The 21,459-nt window shown below is 41.4% G+C and overlaps 1 protein-coding gene across 1 annotated transcript in view; it reads right to left on the bottom strand.

The window, feature by feature from the left end:
• The window catches only part of RPN2 (ribophorin II), a 66,680-nt gene that overhangs the window by 34,570 nt on the left and 10,651 nt on the right, over positions 1-21,459 (bottom strand). The window contains exons 3-8 of the mRNA XM_003787572.3: positions 13,318-13,413; positions 12,288-12,463; positions 6,549-6,624; positions 5,225-5,359; positions 2,921-3,097; positions 716-834 (exon numbers count right to left, since the gene is read on the bottom strand). Of these exons, the coding sequence (XP_003787620.1) occupies positions 716-834; positions 2,921-3,097; positions 5,225-5,359; positions 6,549-6,624; positions 12,288-12,463; positions 13,318-13,413 (779 nt within the window). The remainder of the gene's footprint in view (positions 1-715; positions 835-2,920; positions 3,098-5,224; positions 5,360-6,548; positions 6,625-12,287; positions 12,464-13,317; positions 13,414-21,459) is intronic.

Below are 21,459 nucleotides of genomic sequence, written 5' to 3'. Positions count from 1 at the left end.
AAAAAAAAAAAAAAAGAATCCGTCCCTAAAATAAATTTTTTTAAAATAAGCCAGGCATGGTGGCATGTGCCTATAGTTTTAGCAACTTAGGAGGCTGAGGCAGAAGGACTGCTTGAGCCCAAGAGGTTCAAGGTTGAGGTGAACTATAATCACACCCCTGTACTCCAACCTGGGTGAAAGAGCAAGATCCCATCTCTTAAGATAAAAAAGTTTATGTAATCATTCTAAAAATGATTATAGAAGAATATTTAATCCTATGGAAAAATGTTCATGATACATTATTAAAAGGCAAAATCCTAAATCAATTTAAAAAAATTGTATGCATAGAAAAAAAGACTAGCAAAAAAGGACTATAAAATGTTAGTAGTATTTATCTCTGGCTGGCAGAATTATAGGTGAGTTTTCTTTTTTGTTTTACTCACACATCAGAAAAAAAATCAATAAATACTAAATGTTAAAATAGCTACTTATAAGACAGAGCCAACTAGAAATAGGACATACAACCATAAAACCAAAATTTTTTTCGTTTTAAAAATGCTTTTCCTATATTCGGCTCTAGTGTTTTGATACCAATAAATCAAATTTACCTAACTGGATTTTAAATAAATTTGGTTTTAGGATCATGGCAACATCCATATTAATCTGTTACACTGGCTGTAGGCTAACTTCCAAAACAAACAGGTTGGTCCCCGGCCAAAATATGATCAGGACTTACTCTACAAGGGTGAAGGACGTCTTCTGGAGGACAGTGGCTCTGGAGGCAACAGATTTAGCATGTTCTAGTTTCACAGTAGCCTGAGTCAGAGGCTGGGACAGAACATTGGTGACTTGTAACTGAAAATAAATAAGTAATTATCCGTAAGCAACAAAGGCTGTAGAGAATTTTCTTTCTGGGGTGATTTATCTATGGGGTACAAGCAATGCAAAAAAGCAAACACTTCGTTTTAGGAAATCTTCTCTAACCTTTGATCTGCTGCCTATCAGAAATCTAATACAGAAAAATCTAATAATTCAATTAGAAACAGGATAGTTTATAGAATGCTAGAGCAGAGAGAATTCTAAAGATAATCTTGCCCAATTACTTCAGTTTTGAGATATGGAAACTAGAGCCAAGGGAAAGAAAATGACTGGTCCCAAATTACATAGGCCATTACACATCTTTTTTTCTGACTCCCTATTCACTCACTCTACTACTGAATCTTTAAGAATAATTATCAGCCAGAAAAACACTTTAGGAAGGTATGAGCAACAGGAAAAGTGAAGAAATACAGATAACGTTAATAACTACCATTTGTTGAAAATTAACTCTATGCCCAATACCAGGCTGAGCCCTTCACATGTATCTTCCTGATAGATAGTATAATCCCTGTTTGCAGATGAGGAAACTAAGGCCACAAAAGTTAAGGGACTGCCAAAGGTCATGCGGTCAGTTAAGTGGTTGAGCCAGGACTTCTAGTGTCAAAGCCAGTACCTTTTCCATTTTGTTCTCCAGGTCTCCCTTGACTCCAGTGAACTATATTAATCAGGTTATTTATACCCAAGTCTTTGTTGAGGGGATATGAATTGTACAAGGGGCTGGGCAATTTTGAAGCCCAGGGCACTTTTTCTGGAGGCTATCTGCAGGAGCCACATAAGTAGAACTAAAGAAACAGACAGAACTTTCCTATGTGGAACCCCAACATTTAGATATAAATAAAATGTTAATTTCTTATGATGATATGAGCCTGTCACTAATTTCTTTTTGTTGTTGTTGTTTGGGACAAAGTCTCACTTTGTTGCCCAGGCTAGAGTGCTGTGCCACATAGCTCATAGCAACCTGAAACTCTTGGTCTGAAGCAATCTTCTTGCCTCAGCCTCCTGAGTATCTGGGATGACAGGTGCCTGTCACAACATCTGGCTAGTTTTTTCTACTTGGGAGACCAGGTCTTTGCTTAGGCTGATCTTGAACTCCTAAGCTCAGGCAATCACCCTCCTTGGCCTCCCAGAGTGCTAAGATTACAGGTGTAAACTACCACACCTGCCACTAGTTTCCAAACAGCATCAAAATGCTTCATTTGAAATGAAACTTCTAAGCATATTCAAAATCTGTGCTTTGGTCCATTCAAAGAGTTAACGCAGAAGAGGCCATGCGTACTCCTGAGTGAGAGGGAGGACTATGCTATAAAGAGCAGATAGATATACTATCCTATTAATAACAGGGAGGAAGAGAACTGACATTTACTTTAATATTTATAAGGACCAGAATTACTTAGCAATTAAAAAGACCTGTTTTAAAACAATGTATTTAGAAAGATTTGGTACTGGGAAATGCAGTCTTGCAAGACTCCTCTATGTATCTAGAGTTATGGACCTAGAAATGCAATCCTCTTGTACTTAATTGATTAAAAGTCCATACAATTGGCTTGGCACCTGTAGCTCAGTGGCCAGAGCACCAGCCACATACATCAGAGCTGGGGGGGGGGGGTTCAAACCCAGCCCCGGCCTGCCAAACAACAATGATAATGACAACTACAACAACAAAATAGCCAGGCATTGTGGTGGATGCCTACAGTCCCAGCTACTTGGGAGACTGAGACAAGAGAATCACTTAAGCCCAAGAGTTTGAGGTTGCTGTGAGCTGTGACACCATAACACTCTACAGAGCACAACACAGTAAGACTCTGTCTTTAAAAAAAAAAAATCCATACAATTTAAAATTCTCTGGAGGGAAAAAAAGAGTTTTAGATAGATTTAAAGTGTTTTGTCACCAATTCACCTATTGGCCAAGTCTCCATTTCTAGTCTAAGGGAAATGAACCTTGCCCTACATTTAATGGGTATTTCCTCATTGGAGCTATAGTTGGCTGCATACTATAGATTTTTGAAAGCCTTCTGTTAGAAATGGCAATCAGAGTGGCACACTCTGAGCATGGCAGTCATACCCGCAGGATGGCCTGTTCATGAGTGTCGGGGGCAGAGCTCTCAGGCACAACCACGACTGGCACATGGTAGCGATTGTGGGAAAGTGCAGCAGCAGCAGAAGCGACACTGAAGGCTTCTGAGAGTGACTCGAAGTTCTTCTTGCTGAAAATCGTGTTCATCAGCTGGACGACCTGATCCTGAAAGAGAAGGGAAACGCGGCTGCACCTCTTCCTCTAGCAGGAAGGTGGGAGGGCCACCTGTCTCCCCACACATGCAAGTCATTTCATCTGTTTCAGGTGTTCACATGGACAGTCTTTTAGCCATTAACCCAAATTGGCAGAAGAAAAAGCAAATATTCTCCATTTAAGTTTAAAGCTTGGATTGATTGGTTTTTTTCTACCTTCTACTATAAGCTGAAATTCATATGTTTATTATTTGCCAATCATGTAATGAAGACTTACTATAAAAATGCAAAATACTTCCAGATAACTACAGAGATATGAAAGTACATCACAAAATACATATAACAGTAATCATTTGTTAAATGCCTAATATGTGCCAGGCATCTTGATAGTTACTCTACATGCCTTAACTTGAACCTTCACAAAACCCCTAAAAGACTGGTACTATCAATGTTTTCCAAATAAGGAAAAGTGAAGCCAAGAGGCTATATAACTTCTACAAGTCAAAGTAAAAATAGCAAGAGCATGCAGGTCTGTTTGCACCCAAAGTCCTTCCACAAGAAAATTCATTCTTTCTTGATTCCCATCACCCACACAACTAAACTACCTTCCCTTCCAATCTACTTGTAAGTAGTAAATTAAGGCAAAGTCTGTATCAAGAAGACCAAACTTTACAGCTAAAATGTACATTAGAAAGAAACTAAAATAATTCACCATTTAGAACTAATGGACTGACTTACCTACCGCAAGGATGATAACATTTTTTAAAACTAAAAAAAAAACCAAAATAAAAACCTAATGGGCTGTTTAGAGGAGAAAACTAAAAGCAATTTTTTAAAAAGCAGAACCTAAAAGGCATTATTAAAATTCTAGAGGTTGTTTGCTTAGGAGGAAACCTTTTCCACTTCCATCAGTTTTGTTTTTTAAAATCTACCATTTAACAAAAGAGCTCCTTTGTTCCTGACAGTGTTATTCACAGTCGACATGAAATAATTTTCTTTAATTGTACCAATTACATTTTTCCATCACCAGGCTGTTGACAAGTTAAAGTGGATGACTGTTCACCAGAATTGTGTCAAAAGAAAGCAGTGACAGCAAAATTACTCTAGCCAAATAATAGTTAGTAAAAGCCTGGAAATAAAGAAAGAAAAAGTTTAAGTTGTATACGTCTAACATTATCAATTCATTTACTTTACTGTGTATAGAGAATCCCCAAATAATCTATACTGTAAGTTCCCACATTCTTGCACTTTCACCCACAACAGAAAGTAAAAGGGAGTATATCTCTAGACTTCCTACACTTAGGAAGAAGGAAAAGACGCAAAAAGAATGCTAATACACAAGTAAGTTATTTGATCATATCCTTGGAGAAAATATGAAATTAATTCAAAAGATGCAAGATGAATAATTATTCACTATTTAATTAAAGAAACTCATAATACATAAAGAAATGAAAGTTCTAACTTAGAACCCATATCTCTTCTTCTAAAATTTAAATAATAGCAGCTTATACTGTAATACTTTACATCAAGGTCTGGTAACCATCTCCCAGACAAGGTCCTCCTCCAAAAGGCTTCCCACATACACTTTAACTTAAGGGTCTTTCAAGTTAACAAGCCCCTCTTAGGAAAAAAAAAATTAACTCTTAGCGGATGTCTAGTAGACAGACACACAGCCTCTTAGTAAAGTATGTCAATCAGCAAAGATTAGCTAAGATTTAGCCATTACTTAGCATGAGGGGAATGGAGAATAGACAATTTTGAAGTACAGGGCACTTTTCAGAGAAAGAGGACTTGCATGGGCCACCAAAGTAGAAAGCACTCACAAGATAAACACTTAGGAAGAAAAGCAGGATAAACAAGTGTGGTGTACTCAGCCTTTTTGCCGTTACCTCATGACAAGTTATGTATCCCATTTAAAGCAAGCATGACAATTTGTTTACAAGTCTGTCCCACTGATAACCAGTTTCTTTAGGACAGGCATTTCATCTTTCCATTCCTCATTCTTAATGCCTAACCCAAGACACTGAAATGACAAACTCCAAAGTACTGTCTGAACATCCCTCTCTGAGAAAAGCTATCCTTAGCAGATAAAACTGACAATCCCCTTGGGTTTCATCTCCAAGAATTGTTAGACAGGCACCTCCTTAATGGATGGCTCAGTTCCCACATGATCCATGAGCTTGTAGGTGGCAGCCACAAATAACGCCGTTGTTTCCAGTCCTTCTTCAAATTGGAGATACATGCCCCCCAGTTCATCCAGACGAGCTACAAGGTCCTGTCACAACAAAACAAAAGCACGCTGGGTGTCAAGTGATAGTATAAGATACACAAACCACTGCCAAGCCTGGTACGGACACAATTTTGAGGAATGTCTTATTCTAAAATCTGAGGGCCATCTCAGTTACTCAAAAAAAGTGAGTAAGGGGCAGTGCCTGTGGCTCAAGGAGCAGGGCACCAGCCCCATATACCGGGGGGTGGCGGGCTCCAGCCCCCAGTCAAAACTGCAAAAAAAAAAAAAAAAGGTGAGTATGGAGAGAGTAAAGTGTATCATGCAGACATCTGAAGAGAACAGTATCCCCCGCAGCTGTCAGAATGCTCCTTCCTTAGACCCCTATACTCAGGCCCAAGCACAGAAGTCATGGCACTGAAGGCCTCAGCTACTCTGGGCAGAAGACCAGTGGGCTGGGCTGCAGTGCACCCCAGAATGACACACATGGAGTCCGTGGCCATCAATGTGGATACAATCTACAAAGCAAAGCATTTCCCTTTCTTATTTAACGCTCCGAAAGATGAAGGACATATTGCTCTCCTGGGCAACATGACCAGGCAGCCAATGTGCCTGGGCAGAATCCTGTGATGACAATATCAGGACTTTCACTGGCTATGCAGCTCATGAGAGTGGCCCCAAAGGAGCAGGATCTCCTGGGCAAAGCAAACAGTGGAGCAGTAATAAAAAGCCTCAGTGACCATTTCCCCAGCACCTGTTATATACAATTTCCCAGGGACATCTTGCTCTGGTACAAAGAACATAAGTGTGCCGTGGATATAAAAAGTAATGTGGGCTGGGCACTGCAGCTCACACCTATAATCCTAACACTCTGAATAGCTGAGGTAGGACGATCACTTAGCCCAGGAGTTCAAGACCAGCCTGAGCAAGAGCAAGACTCCGTCTCTACAAAAATCAGAAAAAAAATCAACCAGATTTGGTGGCATGCACCTATAGTCCTAGCTACTTGGGAGGCTGAGGTAGGAGGATTGCTCAAGCCCAGGAGTTTAAGGTTACAGTGAGCTATGATAATGCCACTGTACTCTAGCCAGGGACAGAGCAAGATTCTGCCTCAAAAATAAATAAATAAATAAAATAAAAGGCAATGTAACTGGTTGTAACAAATCATACATGTCTACCTGCAGGACTCTTCTACACAAAGACAGGTGCTAGGAGATTTGGCAAAATAGATTCACACCTCAATCTCCTCCACGATGTTCCTCAGGTCAGCCTGCTGGGACAGGTAGGATGCTGTCTGCAGAGCCTGGACTGTTCTGGAAGTTAAAGAGTAGAACCCCAATGAATGGTAAATCCCCTTTCAACTATTTACCCCTTCTCATATCCAGATACCTTCACAAATATCCCAGCTTTGGGGGGGGGGGAGAAAGAGTCTCACTCTGTTGCCCTGGGCTTAAGCTCACAGCAATCTCCAACTCCTGGGCTTAAGCGATTCTCTTGCCTCAGCCTCCGAAGTAGCTGGGACTACAGGTGCTCACCACAACACCCGGCTATTTTTTGGTTGCAGTTGTCATTGTTGTTTTGGCAGGCCTGGGCAGGATTTGAACCCGCCAGCTCTGGTGTATGTGGCTGGCACCTTAGGTACTTGAGCTACAGGTGCTAGGCCAATATTCCAGCTTTTAAGAAGTTTATACCATACTTTGCCATGTATAAAGCTCTCTTATATATTAGAGCACTCATAGTTTGGGCCCCAAACTTTCAGAAAAAATCTTCTAATTTTTTATTTCAAAATTTTGTTTATATTTATATATTTGTTTTTTGTATTTTTTATATATATATATATATACATATATATGTTTTTTTTTTGTTTTTTTTTTTTTTGGCCGAGGCCGGGCTTGAACCTGCCACCCCTGGCTTATGGGGCTGGTGCCCTTCTCCTTGAGCCACAGGCACTGCCCTGGTTTTTGTATTATAAAGGAATTTTAGCATTTATTTTTTAACATATTATGGTACAAGAAACAGACTTTTAATGTACAAGCAAAAATAAAAGAATTAAAAACATTCATACAGATATGGAACTAGAACTACCCACATATAATGTGTATCTTTGTCCCTCAAAAATTTGTGCAAAAAAAGTGTGCATTATACATGACAAAATACAGTATTTACAATTTTATTTGGAAAAGATGTAATAAAGTCTAGAAAACAGCTCAGAACCTGTAGCTCAGTGAGTAGGGTGCTGGCTACATACACCAAGGCTGGCACATTTGAGCCTGGCCTGGGGCATACTAAACAAAAATGACAACTGCAACAAAAAAATAGCCGGACGTTGTGGTGGGAGCCTATAGTTCCAGCCACTTGGAAGGTTGAGGCAATAGAATTGCTTGAGTCCAAGAGTTTGAGGTTGCTGTGAGCTGTGATGCCATAGCACTCTACCGAGGGCAACATAATGAGACTCTGTCTCAAAAAAGAGTCTGGAAAAGAACGTCACAGCTTGAGAAGACAATCCAGGCAGTAAAACTGACAACAGGAACTATGGGCTCAGAGAAGAGAGCAAGCACAGGTCCCCCCCTGCCCCACCTCCACCCCAAATTGGTTTTGTCCCCAATTGTATCCCATGCAGAACAATGAGACTGAGAATTAAGTTTATAAGAGATGTGCTCTTAGGAAGAATAGGATTCCATTAAGGTGTTCTTGGCACCCCCTACGTTGTACAAGGCACCATGACAGGCAGAAGTTGGTGCCTATTAATTTTCTACTTTTCTTACTCCAAGACTAAAGAAATACTGTGGAATCAACATTTGTAGATTGTTGAGTAGAATTTGGAACTACTTTTCTGAAACCAGACCAACACAATATGAAGAGGGGGCATTTAGTATACACGCTGATTGTCTAACATTTGGGCTACTGCCAGGAGACAGGAAGGTCACTCATCTTTTAACATTAAATAAAAGGAAAGGAAGAGAGGACTTGTTCCAAAAGCAGAGCTCTTTTTTTCTTTTCCTGGTATTTATTTTTGATTATAAAAGTAAACATATGTCAAAAATTCAAATAATTGGGTGGTGCCTATGGCTCAGAGAGTAGAACGCCAGCCCCACATACCGAGGGTGGCAGGTTCAAACCCAGCCCAGGCCAAACTGCAACAAAAAATAGCTGGGCATTGTGGCGGGCACCTGTAGTCCCAGCTACTCAGGAGGCTAAGGCAAGAGAATGGCCTAAGCCCAAGAGCTGGAAGTTGCTGTGAGCTGTGACGCCACAGCACTCTACCAAGGGCGACAGAGTGAGACTCTGTCTCAAAAAAAAAAAAAAAATCAAACAATTTATTACTAAGGAAGTTGAAATTCCTATTAACACCTACCCTTAAAAACAACTGTCCTCCAATTTATTTTAACTTAATAATGCAGGGTGGCAAAAACATTAGCGTGCAATTGAAAACGGCACACAAACTTTATGGCCACCCTGCACATGTACACATGTATGCATACATGTATGTATATGAATACACTTATAAATGTACTTCATTCTCAGTAACAATGACATCATTGCACTGTCTAAATATACCATAATGTTAGTGATAAACATTTGTTTTAATTAGGTTACATAATGCTATAATTGACAACAATTCTTCATATGTATCATTTTCTAAAAATCTGAGGTGAAATTCACATAAAATCAACCACTTTAAAGTGAACAGTTCTGTAGCACTAACTACATTTAAATGCTGTACAACCACCACCTCTGGCTAGTTCCAAAGTATTTCCACCAGTCCAAATTATATCCCATACCCACTGAGCACTTTTCCCCCATTCTGTCTAATCTCAATCCCTGGCAAGCACCAATCTATGTTCTGTCCCTATGGATTTGGCTATTTTGAATATTTCATATAAATGGAAATCACATAACGTGACCATTTGTGTCTGGTTTCTTTCCCTGGCATGTTTTCAAGGCTCCTCCATGATATGGAATGTATCAGAACGCGATCCTTTTTTATGGCTTATTCATGTATTTGTATATCCATTTATGAACATATTTCTATAAGACAGAATTTTTAGGATGTTATGATAGGTATGTATACATAATGCTTATTAGATTCCATGCTGTTAATACAGATGATTTAGAAAATCTAAATGGTGCTTTTCTCAGTGCAGTGGGGAAAGCTGAGGCCCTCTGGTGGTTAAAAAGACTGCTGCTGAACCTCAGAATGGTTCCCAAATTCCTAAGAGATGACTGGGCCTTTGTGTAAAATCACCCTTATCAAGTCAGTGTGTCAGGGAAGGTAGAGCAAGAATCTGTCTGCTCATGTGGAGATCATAACAATTTAGATACCCTCCAAGGAAAACTAATTCCATTAAGATGACAAGTTGGAAAACAGAGGGGTCACAATCACAGACAGAGAAGCCCAAGAGTATTCAACAACTCTGATGGGATGCTTGTTGTTATAATTCACTTGAAAACAATGAAACCTGATGGCTCAGTGCCTATAGCTCAACCGGCTAAGGCGCGAGCCACGTACACCTAAGGTGGCGGGTTCGAATCCCCAGCCCGGACCCGCCAAACAACAATGATGGCTGCAACCAAAAAATAGCCGGGCGTTGTGGCGGGCGCCTGTGGTCCCAGCTACTTGGGAGGCAGAGGCAGGAGACTCGCTTGAGCCCAGGAGTTGGAGGTTGCTATGAGCTGTAATGCCACGGCGCTCTACCCAGGGGGACAGCTTGAGGCTCTGTCTCAAAAAAAAAAAAAAAAGAAAACAATGAAACCTGAATTTCCAAACAAGATAAAAATCCCACATCTGCCCCCTGATAAATGCTGAGCTCAGCAAAGGCTGTTAAGATAGTCTAGAAAGAACTTTTCAATTAATATTGTTTTGCTCTTCTTTGGAATGAGTGAGTGCCATACTGGTAATAACCTCAGAAGTTTTAAAATGAAATTAATCCATTTTTTGTCACTGGCTTTAATTACTTACTCCTCAGGCAGTAATTCTTTTTCTCTGGAGTATAATATTCAAACACTAAGAAAGTAGATCCCTATCTTGCTAATATACAGCAGATGATTCAGAGAAATTGGTTTATGAGAGACCACAATGACATCTTTTCAGATGGTTCATTCAAACCTACAAATATTTTTTTTCCACTCAAGACAAGTTTACAAACATATTATTTCCGGGAGGCACCTGTAGCTCAAAGGAGTAGGGTGCTGGCCCCACATGCCGGAGGTGGCGGGTTCAAACCTGGCCCTGGCCAAAAACTGCAAAAAATAAATAAATAAATAAAAATAAAGATGGCATTAAACAAAAATAACTTGCAGCCTCCTTTAAAAAAAAAAAAAAAACATATTATTTCCTAGAGTAAGTCCACTTAAATATAGAAAGCCTACTTAGATGAGTCCTACTTTATATCAGATTTCCTTAAATAGGGCAAATTAGTAATAATATTAGGCATCCTACCAATTTGGCCTTCACAGTAACCCAGAGAAAGATATCATTCTCTGGGTTTTATATATGAAAACTCTGAGATGTAGGGGGGTTAAATGACCTGTGTGGTCACAGAGGTAGAGTAAAAGAGTGTGGATTTGAACACAGTTCTATCTGATCCAAAGCATGTGCTCCTTCCACCTAAGGCTTTCTACAAAATAGTAGAAACACAAAATATAGTTTTAGCCTTTACCTTTTAGTTGGGCATATACTATGTGCCAGGTTCTATGAGCACTGCAAATAAAGAAGCTTACAATCTAACATAGGAATAATTACACCACAGCAAACCAAGTAATCAGCTAAGAAACCTAACAAGGAAATGATCTAGAAAAAAACTCCAGTTCTTGAATGCCCACTAAGAACTGGGCACTGCACAAGGCTCGTCACATCTATGATCTCATTTAATCCTGACATTCACTCTAGGTTATTAGGACCATTGGTTCCATTTTATAGACAAGGCTCAGAGAGGCTACTAACTTGCCTAAAATCACACAGCAAGGAAGGAACACAGCTAATGTTCCAACCCAAGTCTATCTGACTCCAGAGTGAATCCACTTCCCTTGTACTTCTCCCTGTTCTGGGATTTTAAAGAAGGCAATCATGTTTTTGTTTGGAGGGAATGGGAACTTTTTTAATAGCAGGTGGCATCAGAGGAGCAAGGCACTGACAGAGGAGCAAGGCACTGACATTATGACATAAGATGGTGGGTGCATCAGCCTTCAGAGCAGCTGAGACTACAGGTGCCTGCCACAATACTCAGCTAATTTTTTATATTTTTAGTAGAGATGGGGTCTTGCTCTAGCTCAGGCTTCCTGAGCTCAAGCCATTCTCCTGCCTTGGCCTCCCAGAGTGCTCAGATTGCAGGCATAAGCCACCGCATCCAGGCACTTTTTCCCTTTTTAAAATGTGAATACATTCTTTTGGCACCCTCTGTACTATCACATAAAAGTTTAGTAAATAATCTTGAAGTCAATTACAATATTTCCATTTATAATAAACACAGTTGTTCCAAGCCCCTTTCTATAAAGTGCTTCTTGACCCAAGCCTTTCACAGAGCAGTAGAGTCTGATTCTTAGAATACTCTACGAATATTCTTCCCACTTCTCCCACCAAATGCTGCCTCCCACAACTTCCAGGGTTCCTTAAGACTTTCTTCTTTACAGAGCCCCCACTGCCAAAGTGTCTCTGGTCAATACTCAACAACAGATGCATGTGGCTTTTCCTCAGTTATCCTTGCGCTAGTCCTCTAACCTCAAAAGGTGATTGATTGGGTCTCTAGGTGGCTATGTGACTCAGTACTTGCTTTCCGTTGGAGCAGCTTTCAGAAGACTGTATCTATGTGAGATTCTTTGAGGCCAAGGACCTTATCCGACTTAATTTGATATTATATCTGCAGGGCACCTGGTACATAATAGGTGCCTAGGAAAATATCTCCTGAACCAATGAATAAACTTTCTCAGGATAGTACACGAGACAGAAGCCTGCAAAGTACTCAAGACCACAACTCACGCTAGCACAGTCTCTTCCTTGCTGAGACGAGCAGTAAGGGCACCAAGTGCTTCTTGCGATGCCAAGGGAAGGCCAAGGCCACTTAGGGCTGCAACTGCATGGTAGATCTGGGTAACAGATGAGTCTTCACTGACAGCTGCCAGAAGCAGATCTTTGGTCTCATTTGAAATAGAGATCTAAGAAGGAATTGGCAGACACAGATTTTTAGAACAGGTTTTGGCAATTTGTGGCAGGCATGCCAAAGATGGCACGCAGAGCAGCTGCCAAAGTCACACCCGCCTCACACATGCTCACTCTCCAATCCCCAGAGAGCAGAATGCAGTGTTTGTAAAACCTTTGCACGATGCTTTTGGAATATGTGCTGCCAAAGCAAGCGCTGCACAACACTTTTGAAAAGATGGTGACAAGTTACTTGTCTACTTTTATGTTTCTCCTATGTTCAATAAAATGATTTCCAGAAATCTGGTATGGAGATGTACTTTGAATAATTTTAAAAGTTAAAGGGAGATGGAAAGAAAAAATATGCCTCCTTGAAAAAAGGCAAAAACTCTAAAAACAAGTGATTTAAAACCCATGAAAAGGTGGCACCTGGAGCTCAGTAGGTAGGGCACCAGCCACATACACCCAGTCTGGTGGGTTCGAACCTGGCCCATGCCAGCTAAAACAACAATGACAACTGCAACCAAAAAATAGCTGGGCATTGAGGTGGGTGCCTGTAGTCCCAGCTACCTGGGAGGCTAAGGCAAGAGAATTGCTTAAGCCCAAGAGTTTGAGGTTGCTATGAGCTGTGATGTCATGGCACTCTACCAAGGATGATATAGTAAGACTCTATATATACCATGAAAAGTGAAAATTTAGGGAAAAAATAAACTATATTTTCTTAAGAAAAAAAGGATCACAAGAACAGAATTCCCACCCACACCAATGGACTCTCACTGTTAAAAAAAAATAATAATCCAACATGACCCTTCCCCTTTAAAAATGTATTTTACAGTTTAAAGTAAATGTCAGTGTAGGAACCTGGACTCACCTCACACCCTGAGAGAGCCTGGCTGGACTGGGCAGCATAGAAGAGGGAGTCCACGTTGCTGGGGTCAAGGTTAGATTTAATGAAGGTGCATGCTTTCTACACAAGGGAGAAAAGTCAATGTTAGTGGTTACAAATGCATTGGAAAAGCAAAGGTGCTTTTGTATAAATAAAATTCTCAGCCATCTATGATGGTGTAAAGAATGAGCTATACAGGATTGAGTTTTTTAGGTAGTTATATTCCTTAGGACACTATCTTACCCAAAGATAGTGGGTACTCCTCATACAAGGAGCAGTAAGATTGAAGGCACTTTAGTCCTTCTGAACCTTAGGAAGGAAAGAAAGAAACCACTTCACCAATCTCCTGCTCTGACTTCATGAAGGACGATCTTCCTTTTAATGAATATAAGGACCCTTAGGTAGACAGAATCACCACCCCTATCTAACTGACAAAGAAACTGGAACTTTTTCCTGATGAAGGTGACAAAGTAAATAAACGACTGAGTTTCCTTTTATCCCAACTGTACTGGCATCTCCACTTAAGGAGGCTTCAAGGCCATGTCAGGCTCCACAAATCTAAATGAAGTTAAACCTTCTATGTCTTCACCTAGACTTCCCAGCCCATGTACAAGGAATCACTGTGCATCTCACTGCCCAAACCAGAAACCTGGGAACCATTTTTGACTTTTCTCTTCCCTTCTAAGCCTATCAAGTCTAACTCCTTGTCATTTCTCAAACCCAGTCCTGCCCTCTGGCGTCTGTCACTGCCTTAGGGCAAGTCCTTGCCATTTCTCATCTAGACTGTTACAGTCATCTTCTAACCGGTCTCAAGCCATGCAATACATTCTACACTCTCCTTCAAGAAGGATCTTCACAAAACATGAATATAACTGTGTTGCTTTGCTATTAAAATCCTTCAGTGAAGCTGCATGCAGTGGCTCATGCCTGTAATCCTAGCACTGGAAGGCTGAGGCAGGTAGATTACCTGAGCTCAGGAGTTCAAGACTAGTCTGAACAAGAGTGAGATCCCATCTCTACTAAAAATAGAAAAACTAGCCAGGCGTTTTGGTGGGCACCTATAGTCCTAGCAACTTGGGAGGCTAAGGCAAGAGGATCACTTGAGCCCAAGAGTTTGAGATTGCGGCTCGGCGCCTGTGGCTCAAGCGGCTAAGGCGCCAGACACATACACCTAAGGTGGTGGGTTCAAATCCCCAGCCCGGGCCCGCCAAACAACAATGATGGCTGCAACCAAAAAATAGCCGGGTGTTGTGGCGGGCGCCTGTGGTCCCAGCTACTTGGGAGGCGGAGGCAGGAGACTCGCTTGAGCCCAGGAGTTGGAGGTTGCTGTGAGCATGATGCCATGGCACTCTACCCAGGGAGATAGCTTGAGGCTCCGTCTCAAAAAAAAAAAGAGTTTGAGGTTGCTATGAGCTACGACACCACGGCACTCTACCAAGGGCAACAAAGTGAGACTCTGTCTCAAAAAAAAAAAAATAACCTTTGGTGGTTCTTTATAATTCTGACACAGGGCGAAATGTCCTCTTGACTAATCTTCCCTCTCTGTGCCAGCTTTATCACCATACCCCTATCTCCACCTCCAAAATCCTATCCTCCACCCTACTGCTGCTCTCCTATGCTCTCGCCATTTGCTATTTTTGAACCTGCTACTCCCCTTTCCAGGGGCACCCTTCTCCTTGTTCTTCTTATCTGCCAACCCAGGTCCTATCTCCCTCTCTGCTCAGATGTTATATCTTCCAGACATTTATTCCAGGAGAGGCCAGAAGTCCTCCCTCAAGTGCTCCCCCAAAGCACTTACACACTAACTACACCCCCTTGGGACTACCTAAGAGTGGAGACTTTGTGAATACCCATCACAGTGACTGGTGCAAAGTAGGCACGTTAACAAAACCCATGCTACTTCTACTCTGTCCAACTCTAAGAAATACTGCTGCATAGCTAACTGCGAAGTATTACTGCGAGTTATATTCTAGTTGAAAAATATAAATTTCGGCTATTCAAAATTATATAGTCTAAAATAAGTGCATCTGGAGAGTAGGACAGGGAGTAGGTGGACCATGCAAAGGATCACTGCTTTTCACTAACAACTGTTCTGTATTGCCTGATATTTTAATGTGTGTACACATATATGTTACTGCCACCAAAAAACTTTAAAGAAAATTTTATAAATAATATTTAAATTAAAGTCTCAAATGAGTTTCAACCAGAGGTTTCAAAAGCCAGAGGAAGAAAAGAAGAAACAAAATGCTTTACCTGGCATATTTAGGGACCAGAAGAAAATAAGTGAATCTATTCAAGGAGTTCTATCAGTACAATGAGTAAGCGTTAAGACATGTGCTTGTCGCCATCTGGTGCTTTAACAATGGAATGCCAACACCCGAGACCCCAAAACCAAGATTATAGTCACTTCTACTCTATTGCTACTTCTTTTTAAGCACTTATAATGTATCACCACTGTCCTAAATGACTTATATACGTTTCTGATGTAATCCTCAAATAATCCCATGCATTAGGTACTCTTTTTATCTTAATTTTACAGACAAAATTGAGGCATTAAATAGACAAAATAACTTGTCCACGGTGGCTCATTTCTTAACTGGTAGAACTAGAATTCAAATCCAGGTAGTCTGTCTCTATCTCTCAAGAGATCTGCTCTGGAATAAAACAAGCATCACACCTACTCTGATTCTCTGCAAAGACAAGCCAAGGTAAACACACCCAGTTTTCAGTAGCTTCAGAGCCCTAGAGGTTAAGGGCACAGTTTTAATAATAGGAGAAGTAGCAGAAGACCTCACAGCATAAGTTTAGCCAACCTCCAGTGCTGAGCTTTCAGGGGATTTGAAACTTTGGCTCCAGCTGCTCTCTCATGTTCCAGACTTGTCTTCCCAATCAAAGACTAGAAACTGCTCCCTAAATGTCCCATTACCTGCTCCCTTCTACTTTCTGTGCCCTGTATCAAGACTCAATTATCTAGACAGCCTCCTGAGCAAAGAACAAAGAACAACAATGCCTTCCTCTACCACGTATTTTCCCCTGCAACTCCCTAGACCTAATCAGGTACCAAGTCCTACAGAAAAGAGAGCAACTGTCTCTCATCGGCCTCCCCTCCCCATTATTTCCACCATGAACAGCTCTGCCGATGTCCTTACAGGTTGTACTACTTAGGCACACCCTGGCTAGAGCCCCATATCAGATCCTTTGTGATCAGGCCCATTTTTCCCACATGTGTCACCCGCACTTCTACTCTAGCCACCATGACCTCAGCTCACTGCCCTCAAGTACTGTCAAGCCTCCAGGCTTTCTACAGCCTGTTCTTTTCATTTGGATGCCCATTATCTCATCAATTCGACCTCTCCTAAATTTAACAAAACTCAAGACTTGTCAATTTCCCTCAGTCCTTCTTTCCCCTCCAGCTGCTACTATCTCTTTTCCCATACAGCCAAACTTCTCCAAAAGCTGGCTGTGCTCAAGTCTTCATTTCCTCACCTCTATTCCCTCAATTTGGCCACTGGTGACCTCCAAACTGTTAATGCAGAGGACGTTTTCCAGTGTTTATTCCCTCAAACACTGGACAGAACAATCACTTTCTCATTCTGAAACATTTGCTTCTGTTAGCTTCCGGGATTCCACCACACTCTCCTGGTTCTCTTCCTACTTCTTTGGTAGCACCTCAGTTTCAAGCTTTCCTACTTGGCCATTTAACACTAAAGTTTCTCAATTCCTAGGTCTACTTCTCATTTTAAATCACCTCTCCCCAGGCTATCTCCTTGGTGCCCATGGCTTCACACTGAACTGTTACGCAGATAAGTCTCAGATGTGTACCTGTAGCCTAGTCTTCTCTGAACAGTCACTAACATGATACAAAATCACTTCAAGCTCAATATACTAAAGACCAAATTCGTGATCTCCCTGTACAAACCTAATTCTCTTCTTCTGTTCCCATCTTATGGAATGGCCTGACCACCCACCCATGCAGCCAAGTTAGTTAGAAGTCTGCGTATTGTATATTATATCCCTTCTACATTCAATCTTGCCCCATAACCCCTTGCTACAGTCTGTCCTCCACAAAGCAGAGGAGACAAATCTTCCTAAAATGCAAACTGGATCATGATTCTCGCTGTTTAAAACTGCTCTTTGAGGCCAGGCATGGTGGCTCATGCCTGTAATCCTAGCACTCTGGGAAGCAGAGGTGGGTGGATTGCTTGAGCTCAGGAGTTTGAGACTAGCCTGAGCAATAGCAAGACCCCATTTCTACTAACAATAGCTATGCCATGGCACTCTATCCAATGTGACAGAGTGAGACTCATTTCAAAAAATAAATAAATAAATAAAATAAAACTGCTCTTTGGAGAAAGATGAGAATCCTTCCTGTGGCTGTCAAGGCACTGAGTCTTGGCCCCAGCCTTTCTCTCCATCCTCACTCCTCTCCCTCCCACTCTGTTCCACACATGGCCTCCTTTCAGATTCTCAAATATAACCTGCTCTCTACCCACTCAGGCTCCTCCCTCTGCCCTAAGTCCTTTCCCTCCTCATCTCCTAGTTAACTCCTACTTAGTAGTAGTTAACTCCTACTTTCCCTTTGTAATTCACATCAATCAAACCTTCCTTCATTTAATAAACAGCTACTAGGTGCCTACCACATGTCATGCTATTCTAGGCACTGGGGGTACACAACACATAAAATGGCTAAAGTTCTTGCCTTCAAGGAGCTATAATTTAGAGTGATGTAGAATAAGATTTAAGTTTAGAGATTTCCTGGGGAAAGCCTTCTCTGACCAAATCAAAGCCTCTACTCAACACCCACAGAAGTCCCTTATTTATAAGAGCACATATCTCACCTTCAAAAAACTTAACCATTGTTACAAATATTGGTGCATGTTATCTGATGACACGACTAATGCCTACCTCCATTAGACAATACATTCTAAGAGTCAGGGCTCCCTTTTTTGTTCAACAGTAAATGCCCAGTGCCTAGTACTATGCCTAATGCATAGCAGAAACTCATTAAATATTTGTTGAGTGACTAAATGAATCATGCAGCAGCACAAGATTGTGGCTTACACAAGTTTTCTTGGCAGACAGCATGAATGTTGACTCCCTCTGCTGGATGTACACGGTACTTTCCACAAACTAGATCTATGTACTCAACCCTCTATGTGACAGTACTTGTCTCTCAGTAGAAAATAAGCTCTGTTGTTATCTCTACACTCAGCACAATGCCTGGCACATGCAGAGGCTCCAGAAATGGCTACCGTGTGAAGGACTATCTCACTCTCTGCTATCCCCAGCAACTTGCTGAGTGCCTGGTCTACAAACAAATATACTTACTTCTATATGCACTCACCACATGCCACCCTATAGTAAGCACTATGTATGTATTATCCTCTATAAACCTCATGACAATTATTAAGATAGGTAAGGAAAAACGGATAACAAACACATGAAAAAATGCTCATCATCCCTAAATATTAGAGAAATGCAAATCAAAACCACCTTGAGATATCACCTAACCCCAGTAAGAATGGCCCATATCACAAAGTCTCAAAGCTACAGATGGTGGCGTGGACATGGAGAGAAGGGAGCACTTTTACACTGCTGGTGGGATTGCAAACTAATACAACCTGTTTGGAAGGATGTATGGAGAGTCCTCAAAGAACGCAAACTAGACCTCCTATTTGATCCTGCAATCCCATTACTGGGCATCTACCCACAAGAAAAAAAATCCTTTTACCATAAGGACACTTGCACTAGACTGTTTATCACAGCTCAATTTACAATCGCCAAAATGTGGAAACAGCCTAAGTGCTCACCGACCCAGGAATGGATTAACTAGCTGTGGTGTATGTATATCATGGAATACTATTCAGCCACTAAAAAAGATGGAAACTATACATCTTTTGTACTAACTTGGAGGGAGATGGAACACATTCTTTGTAGTAAAGCATCATAGGAATGGAGAAGCAAGAATCCAATGTACTCAATTTTGGTGTGAGGACAATTGGTGACCTAGTACATGGTGGGAGGTGGGGAATGGGAGAACAGAGAGAGACAAGGAGGGAGCGGGATGGGGGGGGTCACAGTGTTTGGCACATCTCTTGGGGGAGGAACACGTTCAAAAGAGGGACTTTGCTTGACAAATGCAATTAGTGTAACCTGGATCTTTGTACCCTCAATGAATCCCCAACAGTAAAAAAAAAAAAAAAAAAGTAAAGAAAGGGCTCAATTGCTGATAACCTATGAACACTGCCTAGTGTTTCCTGGTTTCGGTCACGTGAATACTACCATCACAATTTTTGCTATAGTATGTACCCCATTCACTTACTATTTTATTAAAATAAATACATAACAATTCCCATTACTCTTATATTCTTAATCTGGTAAAAAGCTGAAATGAATAATATCTATAAAATCACCATTCTGATATGCTTATGCTTTATATTACCTGTAACAGCCACTGAATGAAAGATGCTCACGTTTTATAACACCAAAATTCAACTCTCATTCCATACTGCTATTTCCAGAGCTATTTCGTTTTGTTTTGTTTTGTTTTTTTTTGAGACAGAGCCTCAAGCTGTCCCCCTGGGCAGAGTGCCATGGCATTACAGCTCACAGCAACCTCCAACTCCTGGGCTCAAGCGAGTCTCCTGCCTCCGCCTCCCAAGTAGCTGGGACCACAGGCGCCCGCCACAACACCCGGCTATTTTTTGGTTGCGGCCGTCATTGTTGTTTGGCGGGTCCGGGCTGGGGATTCGAACCCGCCACCTTAGGTGTACGTGGCTGGTGCCTTAGCCGGTTGAGCTATAGGCGCCGAGCCTATTTCGTTTTGTTTTGAGACAGACTCTAACTCTTGCCCTAGGCTAGAGTACCATGGCATCAGCCTAGTTCACTGTAACCTCCAACTAATTATAAGAATGAAGTATGTGATTAACCCATTTATTTTCTGCTTAGGAGGCACATTTAGAGAGCTCCCATTTCTATGAAGCTAAAGTTTACAATTCATTCACTCAACAAATATTTTTGAATATCCTCTGTGTGTCAGATGTAGGCTAAACGCAGAGAGACAGTCTGAAAAAAACTGAAATGTCAATCAATGTACACCAACTACTATTACCATATCAAAGTACTATAGGCTGGGCATGGTGGCTCATGCTTATAATCCTACCTAGCACTCTGGGAGGCCAAGATTCATGGATTGCTTCAGCTCAGAAGTCCCAGGTCAGCCTAAGCAAGAGCAAGACCCTATCTCTACTAAAAATAGAAAAATTAGCCAGGGGCAGCGCCCGTAACTCAGTGAGTAGGGTACCAGTCACATACACTGAGGCTCACAGGTCCGAACCCAGCCCAGGCCAGCTAAAACAACAATGACAACTGCAACAAAAAATATAACTGGGCGTTGTGGCAGGTGCCTATAGTCCCAGCTACTTGGGAGGCTTTGGCAAGAGAATCGCTTGAGCCCAAGAGTTTGAGGTTGCTGTGAGCTATGATGCCATGACACTCTACCCATGGTGACAGCTTGAGACTGTCTCAAAAAAAAAAAGAAAGAAAGAAAAACTAGCTGGGTATTGTGGTGGGTACCTGCAGTCCTAGCTTCTCGGGAGGCTGAGACAAGAAGATTGCTTGAGCCCAAGAGTTTGAGATTACCATGAGCTATGATGCTATGGCACTCTATTATGGGTGACAAAATGAAACTCTGTCGCAAAAAAATAAAAGTACTACAAACAAGAGCTAATACTTCCTATGTATTACCACACGCAAACTACCTTACATATATCTCCTGTATTTATCACTTGTGAGCTGAGTACTAGAGATAACAAAAATTCTTAGAGATAACAAAAATTCTGAAAGGTTAAACAAGCTGCAAAGGTGACTCAGTTGTGATGGTGTGAAGTCAGCATATTTTTTTGAGACAGAGTCTCATTTTGTTGTCCTCGGTAGAGTACCACGGCGTCCTAAGATTGTAGCAACCTCAAACTGTTGGGCTAGAGTGTCCTCTTGCCTAAGCCTTCCAAGTAGCTGGGAATACAGGCACCTGCCACAACACCCAGCTATTTTTAGAGATGGGGTCTCCATCTTGCTCAGGCTGGTCTTAAACCTGTGAGCTCAGGCAATCCACCCACCTCACTCTCC

The sequence above is a fragment of the Otolemur garnettii genome, unplaced genomic scaffold (assembly GCF_000181295.1).
Source record: "Otolemur garnettii isolate 467f Iridium unplaced genomic scaffold, OtoGar3 scaffold00023, whole genome shotgun sequence".
NCBI lineage: Eukaryota > Metazoa > Chordata > Mammalia > Primates > Galagidae > Otolemur > Otolemur garnettii.
This window is presented reverse-complemented; position numbering and strand designations above follow the sequence as displayed.